Source organism: Ursus maritimus, unplaced genomic scaffold, assembly GCF_017311325.1.
Source record: "Ursus maritimus isolate PB19 unplaced genomic scaffold, ASM1731132v1 scaffold_17, whole genome shotgun sequence".
In the NCBI taxonomy this organism is placed as follows: domain Eukaryota; kingdom Metazoa; phylum Chordata; class Mammalia; order Carnivora; family Ursidae; genus Ursus; species Ursus maritimus.
In genome coordinates this window covers 50,360,327-50,370,724 of record NW_024424119.1, presented here as the reverse complement: position 1 = coordinate 50,370,724, position 10,398 = coordinate 50,360,327, and the positions used below count along the sequence as shown (strand labels likewise).

Here is a 10,398-nt window from a genome sequence, read left to right as displayed (position 1 = left end):
TCTGTTATGGTCAATAGCAGCTGATATAAGCTATATAAGCAAAAGCTTTTTGGGCACCTGCAATTTTTAAGACTATGAATGGGTACTGAAACTAAAAAGTTTAAAAACTACTGAGCTTGCTAACTGCTTCCTTGTCTCTAATGATGGAATAAAATCCATTTCTCAGGATTGCTTTTATTTTAAAATGAGATTTACAGGGGCACCTGGGTGGCTCAGTTAGTTAAGTGCCCAACTCTTGGTTTCAGCTTAGGTCATGATCTTAGGGTCATGAGATTGAGCCCCACGTTGGGCTCTGCACTCAGAATGGAGTCTGCTTCTCTCCCTTTCTCTCTGCTCCTCCCCCCACTCCTGCGCACGCTCTCTCTCTCTAAAATAAATAAATAACTCTTTTAAAAAATTAAAAAATAAAATGAGACTTACAGAGTGTTCATGATGTGGAAAACATATAATAGATGGTAGAAATTATTTGTGAAATGATGAGGTGAGCTTCCAGTAATGTAGGACAAGCTTAATTGTCTGCACATGTTCTCAGTAAATGTTTATTATGTTAAAGAATTTTGGAAAAAACTTCCATTGTGGAGTAGGAACTGTTGGGTGCCTGAAGCAGAATATTTGATCATGTATTAAATATATATAGGGTAAGTGGAAACTTATAAAAATTTTTATTTAAGAACATATTTCTATAGCTATCAATAGATAAGTTTAAGGACACCCGCTCTTCCACCATACCTTTACAAAAGCAACTGTTTTATAAAACTTTTAAATGTTCCCTTTCTGACTCTGTGTGTATACATAGTAAAATTGTGTAGTTTATTATAGGTATATTTTCGTGTTCCATTCTTTTCCCTAATTGTTTTTCCATTTTGCTTCATAGTTTCCATTATAGTCATTATTCATGATTGGTCCAGGTCTTTTGAGTTGGTAGATCATACTTTATTAAAATAGCCTCTTGTGTTAGTCATGAAGTTTGTTTCTTTTATTATTATAAATGATGTTGTAACACATTTTCTGTATATTCACACAGCATTTATTTATTTATTTATTTATCTAAATACTTATTTATTTAATTTTTTGCCCGTCGGATATAGTCACAGAAGTGACTAGACCAGAGTAACACACATACGTGTGTGTGTATATATTCACTTATACACACACACACACACATATTTTTATTGCTCATACTGTGTGTGTGTGTATATATATATATATATATATATAAACATATATGTTGTGTTTACTGATATATGATATACATGCATCATGTATACATCTGTGGGATGGGAATTGAGAAGTATTTTTTTTAAATAAAGATTTATTTATTTTAGTTAGAGCCTGTGGAGGGATGGGGCAGAGGGAGAAGGAGAGAGAATCCCAGGCAGACTCAGCCCCACATGGGGCTCATTCCCACAGCCCTGAGATCAGGACCTGAGCCAAAATCAAGAGTTGGACACCCAACCGACTGAGCCACCCAGGCGCCCTTAGAAATATACTTTCAAAGGGAAGGGCTCCACATAGTAGAAATGGACAGCAAATACGTTGGACAATTGATAGTCTACCACTGAGATTGAACACTGTTTCATTTATTTGCTTGCTAATTTTAAGAAGGTAGGGAGATTTTATTTTAAACTCTCTAAAGCTTTTTTTTTTAACTCTAAGCATGGAACAACTTCAGACTTAGAAAATACGGTTGTAAAGGGTAGTGCTTTATTTCTTTTAGTAGTTAATGTTGAAATTTCAGTTTTGTTCACAATGACTAAGATTACTGTTTTAAGTGTTAGATATGTAACAATTTTATTTTCAAGTATAAAACATAACTGTATAGGAAATGATTAGCTGTAGTTGGTACATATATTATAGTAAATTCCTTTAATCCAAAATCCTTTCTTAGAAAAACTGAAGTTTTGTTTAGGAATTAGGATTAAGATGATCTAGTTGACTGAGGTTACCACATGTACAATTTGTCAATTACCAATTTTCAGTGAAATAGAATATGATGAAATACACAGTTATTTTTTACTGATTATTGAGAAGACACTCCACAGCTAAAGAGCCTGATGGTCTACATCTCCAAAGTAGAGTAGGGGACGATAGGATGATCTGCTCTACAAGATGCTGTGAAGTGTCATATAAATTCATTGGAAAAAAATTCTTATCCATTTGTTTCCTTATCTTTTGTCTCATTAAAATAGATGCTGAATATGGGGTGGGGTGGTTTGGTTAGCTTATTAACAAGTTAGATAACTGATCAGTTATTTTAAATTCTTTGGTTTTTTTTTTAAGATTTTATTTATTTATTCGACAGAGATAGAGACAGCCAGCGAGAGAGGGAACACAAGCAGGGGGAGTGGGAGAGGAAGAAGCAGGCTCATAGCGGAGGAGCCTGATGTGGGGCTCGATCCCATAACGCCGGGATCACGCCCTGAGCCCAAGGCAGAAGCTTTACCGCTGTGCCACCCAGGCGCCCCCATTTATTTCAAATTCTTAAGTGATGGGGCACCTGGCTAACTCACTTGGTGGAATATGTAACTCTTGATCTTGGGGTCGTGAGTTCAAGCCTCATGTTGGGCATAGAGATTACTTAAAAAATTCTAGATGACAAGATAAAATGAAAGAAATTTGAGGGGGAAGGCCTATAACATTAATGATCTAGGAATGTCTTTACTGGTAATTGTGAGATTTATTTTAGTGCTTTTTTTTAGACTTGAGAGCTGTGTGCTTGGCAGTTTGCTTACACTTTCTTTCATAAGTGTCATATTTGAGGTCTTCTTAATTACATGCTTCTTTACACATTTTGCTCTCAGTTTTATTATTTTACTCCACAGGAATTTGTAATCAGCATATGTTGCCTTTCTTTTATAGTTTTATGACCTTTGTGAACTATTCAGAACTGGAGGTCAGGTTCCTGACACAAACTACATATTTATGGTATGTAAACCCCAATGATACCACATACTTATTTAAAATGGAAAGGATCTGATTTATTACATGTAAATTACATAATAATTTCATTGTCATATGACATTCACTATTTAGTTATATGAAATGGTGATGCTGTACTTTTTTACATTTTGCCATGTCGTCTAGTTGAAAATAATTGCTTTAGTAAATTGCCATATGCATAGGGCTGTGTTGTAGCCCTAAGTAATGGTTGGCCGAAAAATAGCTCAGAACCACGCAACGTTAAGGCACAAATCTCTAATTTACTGTTATTTTATCACACTTTTTTTGAGCATTCATTTTCATCTGTTAATCAGTCTGTGGATTGATGGGTATATGCACATACACATTTGCTATTAGGGTGGATATTTGCTTACTTTGCTTTTGGAATGTAATGTTATTGTTGATTTTTTTCTAAATCCTATAATTTTCCTTCCTTCTAAAGCTTTCCTGTTCTTTTAGCTGTTTTGCTATTGATCTAACGTTGTCTCAAGTAAAACATTAATGGGAAGTGTAAATAGTGTGGCTTCACATGCAGTTGTTAAATACACAGCTGAACCTAGAACACTGTTATAATTAGGGTATCTGCTGTTACAAAATCACTATTTCTTCAAGTTGGTAGTTTTTCTGATATAGTTAAGGTGATTTTTGGGGCGCCTGGCTGACTCAGTCAAAAGAGCATATGACTCTTGATCTCAGGGTCATAAATTGGAGCCCCACAATAAAGTGATTTTTGAAATTCATTTTAAAATTTTTGATTCACATAGGACCTTTTAGAAACATCTGCTAATGTAGGTAGTAGAGAATTGGAAAAATGGTGGTTGTGCAGGGAAGATCCTTGAGAGAATTGCACCGCAGGTTCCTGTAGGCCTCCTGAATCATAAGACTAGCACAGTTAGTAGAGACCGCTTATTTACTTCGATTTGAGTTTTTTGTTGAAACCCAATTTCCAAGTAATTCAACATTTGACTCTTCATTTTTGTTATTTTTGGCCTTGTCTCTGAGTTTGTACACTTTGGTATGATTAAAAAAACTATTGTTGCTATTGTATTGTTTCTAACTATAAACTTTTACTTTACAGGGTGATTTTGTAGACAGAGGTTACTATAGTTTGGAGACCTTCACTTACCTTCTTGCACTAAAGGCTAAATGGCCTGATCGTATTACACTTTTGCGAGGAAATCATGAGAGTAGACAGATAACACAGGTGTATGGATTTTATGGTAAGACTTTCCATTTCTTTGAGTCTGAATATTGTTTTACTTTCCTCTTTGGGAGAAAAGCTATAGAAGTCATACATGTGCTTTATAGTTAAAATTAGAAATACAGATCATCTTTTTCGACTTTCTCAACCTTTAACTCCTCTTCTTCCCCCAATCAATTGGGAACCTGACCATGGAGAGACAACTGTTCTTAACTTTTTGGTGTACATTGTCCTAGATCATTGTTGCCTCAAAGTGTAGCCTTCAGTTTACCTCAAATGAATCATCAGGGGTGCTTGTTAAAAATGTACATTGCTGGGCCCCACTGAAAACCTTTTGGGGTGGGAATCCTAGAATCTGCTGAAGGCGAATGTTCTGCACTTGAAAGTTTGAGAACATATTGTGTGTGTGTGTGTGTGTATTTGTAAACATATTTGTGTGTGCACATACCTGTTTTTTTCACTTAATGCTACCAGCCTTTCTTCACTTCATTGATGTTATTTTTATAACTGCATTGTATTACACTGTATGGATGTACTATAATTGATTAAACCAGTATCTTTAACATTGGACATTGGAATTGTTTTTAAGTTGCTGTTATACACATAGCTGAATGAATATCCTTTTACATATGTTTAATATTGTATGTGTATAATATATATAATTATGTATCTATGTATCTTTGTGCTCTATTCAGAGTGATGACTGCAGGTGTACTTACTGGAGCTCAAGTATTTTCTCGCACAATTTGCAGAAAATCTCAGAAGAGAGAATCTAGGCCTGGGAAATGTTGAGATAGGAATCACTGATGCTCCTATAATTAAGGGTCCTCTGATTTGTTTGATTATCCTACTAGAGTAAGGTGGCCACATTAAATAAATTACTCTGTTTGATAGAATTGTCCAGTATGAATAACATAATAGAGCAAAGCATTTGTTTTGTGTTATATGAATTTAATATTTAGCTCTTTCTGATCATGGCATTTTTTTTTTTTAAAGATTTTATTTATTTATTTGACAGAGATAGAGACAGCGAGCAAGGGAGGGAACACAAGCAGGGGGAGTGGGAGAGGAAGAAGCAGGCTCATAGCGGAGGAACCTGATGTGGGGCTCGATCCCATAACGCTGGGATCACGCCCTGAGCCGAAGGCAGACGCTTAACCGCTGTGCCACCCAGGCGCCCCCTGATCATGGCATTTTGATCAATAACTAGAGCTGCTTTGTAGGGCCACTTCTGGAATGAAAAGCAGGACCACATGCTTAGACTAGTTAAACACAAGTCTCCTTCATGGCTCTATGTGGAAGACCTACCAGGTCATAGCTTGCCATCCTAGTTTCAGTTAAACTTCTTTAGTATTGGATGAGTTCTTTATTTTTATGGGCAGCCGAACTTCATTAATGAGAAACTCTTCTATTTCTTTCATAGATGAGTGCCAAACCAAATATGGAAATGCTAATGCCTGGAGATACTGTACCAAAGTTTTCGACATGCTCACAGTAGCAGCTGTAAGTTTATGTAAATCTTTGTAAAACCTCAAGCATTTTCCTGCCAATAACCCTTTGCGTACTTTTATCTAATTGCCATCTCAATTATATTGACATCATTAACATTCATTGATGAATTTAGATATGACTGAGTTTATTATTATACTTTCAACTCTGTTATCCTTTTCGCTAGTTAATAGATGAGCAGATTTTGTGTGTTCATGGTGGTTTATCTCCTGATATCAAAACACTGGATCAAATTCGAACCATTGAACGGAATCAGGAAATTCCTCATAAAGGAGCATTTTGTGATCTGGTTTGGTCAGACCCTGAAGATGTGGATACTTGGGCAATCAGTCCCCGAGGAGCAGGTTGGCTTTTTGGCGCAAAGGTCACAAATGAGGTAAAGCCAATATTTTTTGAAAAATGGTTTGTTTGTTGCTAATGGACTACATAAAGAACATAACCTTCTGTTTCTCATCTAGTTTATCATGTATGTCTTTCCTTACTGGTTAAATGAGATCACATAATGAAAGCACCTCCTTCAGTATCCACTTGGCAATATGTGTAAAATAAATGTTTCTTCTTCTTCTTCTTTTTTTTAAATATTGCAATTAAGTAATACGATAGCAAGGGCAAGATAGGCAACATACACACACACACACATATACATATAAAATTTTTAATATATATTTTCAATTTAGATTTTTTTTAGTAAAGATTTTATTCATTTATCAGAGAGAGAGAGAGAGCACAAGCAGGGGGAGTGGCAGGCAGAGGGAGAGGCATGCTCCCCTGCTGAGCGAGGAGCCACATGTGGGACTTGATCCCAGGACCCTGGGATCATGACCTGAGCCAAAGGCAGGTACTTACCCAGCTGAGCCACCCAGGCGCCCTTCGATTTAGATTAATTGACATGTAATACTGTATTAGTTTTAGATGTATAACATGATGATTTTATATATATGTGTGTGTGTGTGTGTATGAAAACCAACTTTTGAAGTTCAGCTGTTTTCAATTTAAAAAAATCACGCACATTCACGTATATGCACGTAGGGATGAGCTTATATTGGGTAGTAATCCAGCTCAATGGAATTAGAGGGTTAGGTTCAGCATAATTTAGGTAAATTATTTATGCTCCGTGAGCCTGTTTCCTTAAGTTACAAAAGAAGAATAATAAATTTCAGAATTCTTACAAGAATCATATTAAACCCTGAATAAATGATAGATATTGATAGTGATATATTTTTTATTATACCATAAAAACTTTGTTTCATATCTGATAGTGCTTATAGAATGGTTTTCTTCCAGAAACTTCTAATAAGTTAGTGATTGTGTGATTTCTGTAGCTTAGGCCAAAGCAGCTCTATTTGTCTATAACTTACTAGAAGTAGTGGGGATAGCTAGTAGAATGGGTTCTATAATCATGAGAACTTTAGTAGTAAAAGGATTTATCTTTTTTATTATTTTATTTATTAATTTTTTTAGAGGGGGGGAGGGGAGAGGGAGAGAGTATCTCCATGCCCAGTGTGGAGCCAGACATGGGGCTCAATCTCACAACCCTGAGAGCATGACCTGAGCCGAAATCAAGAGTCGGTGCTTAACTGACTGAGCTACCCAGGTGCCCCTATACTTTAAGTATTATTTTCATATATATATATATATACGTATATATTAATATATACGTATATGTATGTATGTATATAGCATGTTTTTTTTAAATGTGCTAGATACTTAACAAAACCTTTCTAAATTGCAGTTTGTTCATATCAACAACTTAAAACTCATCTGCAGAGCACACCAACTAGTGCATGAAGGCTATAAATTTATGTTTGATGAGAAGCTGGTAACAGTATGGTCTGCTCCTAATTACTGCTATCGTTGTGGAAATATTGCTTCGATCATGGTCTTCAAAGATGTAAATACAAGAGAACCAAAGTTATTCCGGGCAGTTCCAGATTCAGAACGTGTTATTCCTCCCAGAACGACGACGCCGTATTTCCTTTGAGGCCTTCGCCCATCCTGCTGACCCATTTTTCTTCCCTCTTCTTACCCCAACTTTCGTGTATTACCCTCTACAATATACTTTTTATTGAGCACTTTGCTGCTGAAATGCTGCCTCTTGCCTTTTTTTTAATTTTAAATTATCTAAATTTATTGTTTGTTATGGTGTCTATAGCAATGTTTTTCTATCAATTTTCTCCCCCATCCCATCCCCACCTTGGACTCATTTGAGAAGACTTGAGAAATGTCTTAATACTCACACCGCTGCATGTGGCTCTTGCTTATTTACTGGTCTGGGGGAAACAGGATGTGTTTCCTCTTTTTAAAAAGCCAATTGACAGAACAGACTACACCGAAATGCTCCTCCTTTTGTATCATTCAGCCTTTTGTTTTAGTTTGGTAAGTTTTAAGAAATTTCAGCAGCAAAGATGTTATTCAGTGGGCACGATGGACTGCAAATGCCTCGAGTTATGTATACCTGTCCCAGCTGTAAACTTCATTGTCCTTTGTTGGATGATATTTTAAATGGATATAAAATAAATTGGTCTAAAGGGCTGCCCTCCTTGTTGTGTTTTTAAATTTTAGTTAAAACTGCTACAGCTTATGACTTTGTACAGTAAGATAATTGTATTGATCTTTTTTCAGATTCCTTGTATTTTTTAATAAAGTAATCTTAAATAAAACCCAGATAGGTTAAAGTGTTAGAAATTTTAAACAGCTTACATTGTTAAAGTTATTCTCCCCTCCCCCCCATCAGAGTTTTTGACCCTTTGGTTATTGAGTTTAAAACTTCAACTGAAATTCAATACTATTTATTTTTAAAAAAAATCACTAAACTGTGCCTAAAGAACATAACTGCCATATTAATGTTTTGGTTTATATTCTCTATAGTAATAGAAAAACATTTAATACTTGTAATGCTGATGTGTTCATTTGATACCAGTTGAGTAGAATGTGATCGATCCAGTTTACAATCTATCATGAGTATCATTAAGTAAAATCTGTGTACTTTTCAATAGGAATCATTCTCCTCTTGCTGTAACACTTGACCTTAACTTTTAGAAAGTGTTCATTTTTTAACTGCAACTGGAAAGGTTGAAAAGTCAGGACTCTTGTATTTGTGAACTGTTATTTGAAGCAAATTTTAAAAAGTGTAGAAAGAAACAAATTGTCCTATTTTGTAAAGGTCTGTGATACCATGTTTCGGCTTCGTGTAAGTAATTTGAATATCCAAAGGGTGTGATGATCAGTTCTTTATATGCAACTGTCCACTTAATAAGGACAAGTGTTCCAGTGTCTCTTATGACTGTGGTCATAAATGATGTTGGAATTTACTATTTTGTGAAATAGTTGGTATCCCTTTACTACTATAATTAATTTTTGTCATTCCAGGAAATCTTTGTGAAGCCAGCCAATTAATAAAGCACTTTAGTATCTGTTCAGGTAGTTTTGAAAACCAACTTTTCCCCTTCAGGATAAGAACTTCCAGGTTACCTAAAAATGCAATAAAAATCTTTATAGTCTAAGCTTCTTGGCACATAATTTTTCATCAGGGTTTTTCTTTTATTAAATGAGCACAATAATATTTTGATTTTTATTTTCCGCAACCACCTAGCTCCTTGTTTAGTTTTTAATTGTATAGCTATATGAAAGAAGTAGCTAAGACATTTGCTGCACACACTTGAACTGTTGGGTCAGTAGCTTTGTGTTACTGCCCTGACCCCAGTGTAATTCAGGGGGAAAGGTATTTTTATCTTACAGGGATATGTAGCTATGTATTTTACTAATTGTGAAACACTGGAAATTAATGATGCAGACAACTTGGTGTGGTCTTTGAACAGCTCTCTGCAGTGTTTTTTCTGTTACCATAAATTGTATTTAAGTGCTTGCTCTCCCCTGCTTTTAAGTTGTACCAATAAAATCGGTAACCTCAGCCTTCCCTTTCCATTTGACACTCCTTAGCTTAGAACGATGTAGTTGTTTTAGTTATCCCTGTAATGTGACCTTTATTTTTAAGTCCTGGTGTACTGCGTTTGTTTGTCACTAGTTGGGCATGTGCCAATAATATTCTGTCCATTCCTTAATTGCCATCTCTATTTTGTCTGATTTTTTTCTCTTCAGCTGAATAATGGCTTTTTTTGCATGGAAAAAAATAGTTTTTACTATTAGACATGTAAAGGGAAGAGAGAGTGAATGTATTGGACTTTGTAAGCCTAAAAGGAATATTTGGATCCCTCTAATAAATAAGGGCTATGTACGATATAGAGTAATCATGTAGTGGAAGATATTTGCAAGTCATAGATTTGTAGGAAGGAGGATCTGTTACTCCCTGTATCTAGGCTGAATGTAAAATCCTTTATGTTGTATTAATGGGGGTAATAACTATTTTTATTTGCTGATGATATACTTGGTTTCTAATAAAGTGTCCTAGGCTCTAGTGAGAACTGTCTACTTTTAATTGCCAATTACTCCCTTTCCCCTTTTCCTGATCTGCTCTTGGCTAGCTTTTTATAGGTTAATGCTTTTCCTGAAATATCTCACCACTTTAAATGTGTTCATTTGAGTGTGATCCTAAAAAGTCTGGATCAAGAGCACATCTAATATGCAACCTGCATCGGCTCCTACTCCATCTGGATGACCAGAACTGTTGGAAGATTGTGACGTCTTAAACCCTGGGTTTTGCTTTTGAAATAAGGTTTGAAATATTGTTCATTGCATTAAGATTTGTGTGTTTTTGCTTTGTAAGCCCAGCACCAGGTTTTGAAAATGCC

General features: G+C 35.5%; 1 protein-coding gene across 2 annotated transcripts in view; it reads left to right on the top strand.

Moving 5' to 3' along the window:
* Positions 1–8,182, top strand: part of PPP6C (protein phosphatase 6 catalytic subunit) — a 34,565-nt gene extending 26,383 nt beyond the window's left edge. The window contains exons 3-7 of one of the 2 annotated variants that reach the window (XM_040631879.1): positions 2,860–2,925; positions 4,019–4,160; positions 5,565–5,644; positions 5,817–6,026; positions 7,383–8,182. In XM_040631879.1, the coding sequence (XP_040487813.1) occupies positions 2,860–2,925; positions 4,019–4,160; positions 5,565–5,644; positions 5,817–6,026; positions 7,383–7,631 (747 nt within the window). In that variant the 3' untranslated portion in view covers positions 7,632–8,182. The remainder of the gene's footprint in view (positions 1–2,859; positions 2,926–4,018; positions 4,161–5,564; positions 5,645–5,816; positions 6,027–7,382) is intronic. The other variant, XM_040631880.1, reaches the window with a different exon arrangement.
* The last annotated feature ends 2,216 nt before the right edge of the window (positions 8,183–10,398 follow it).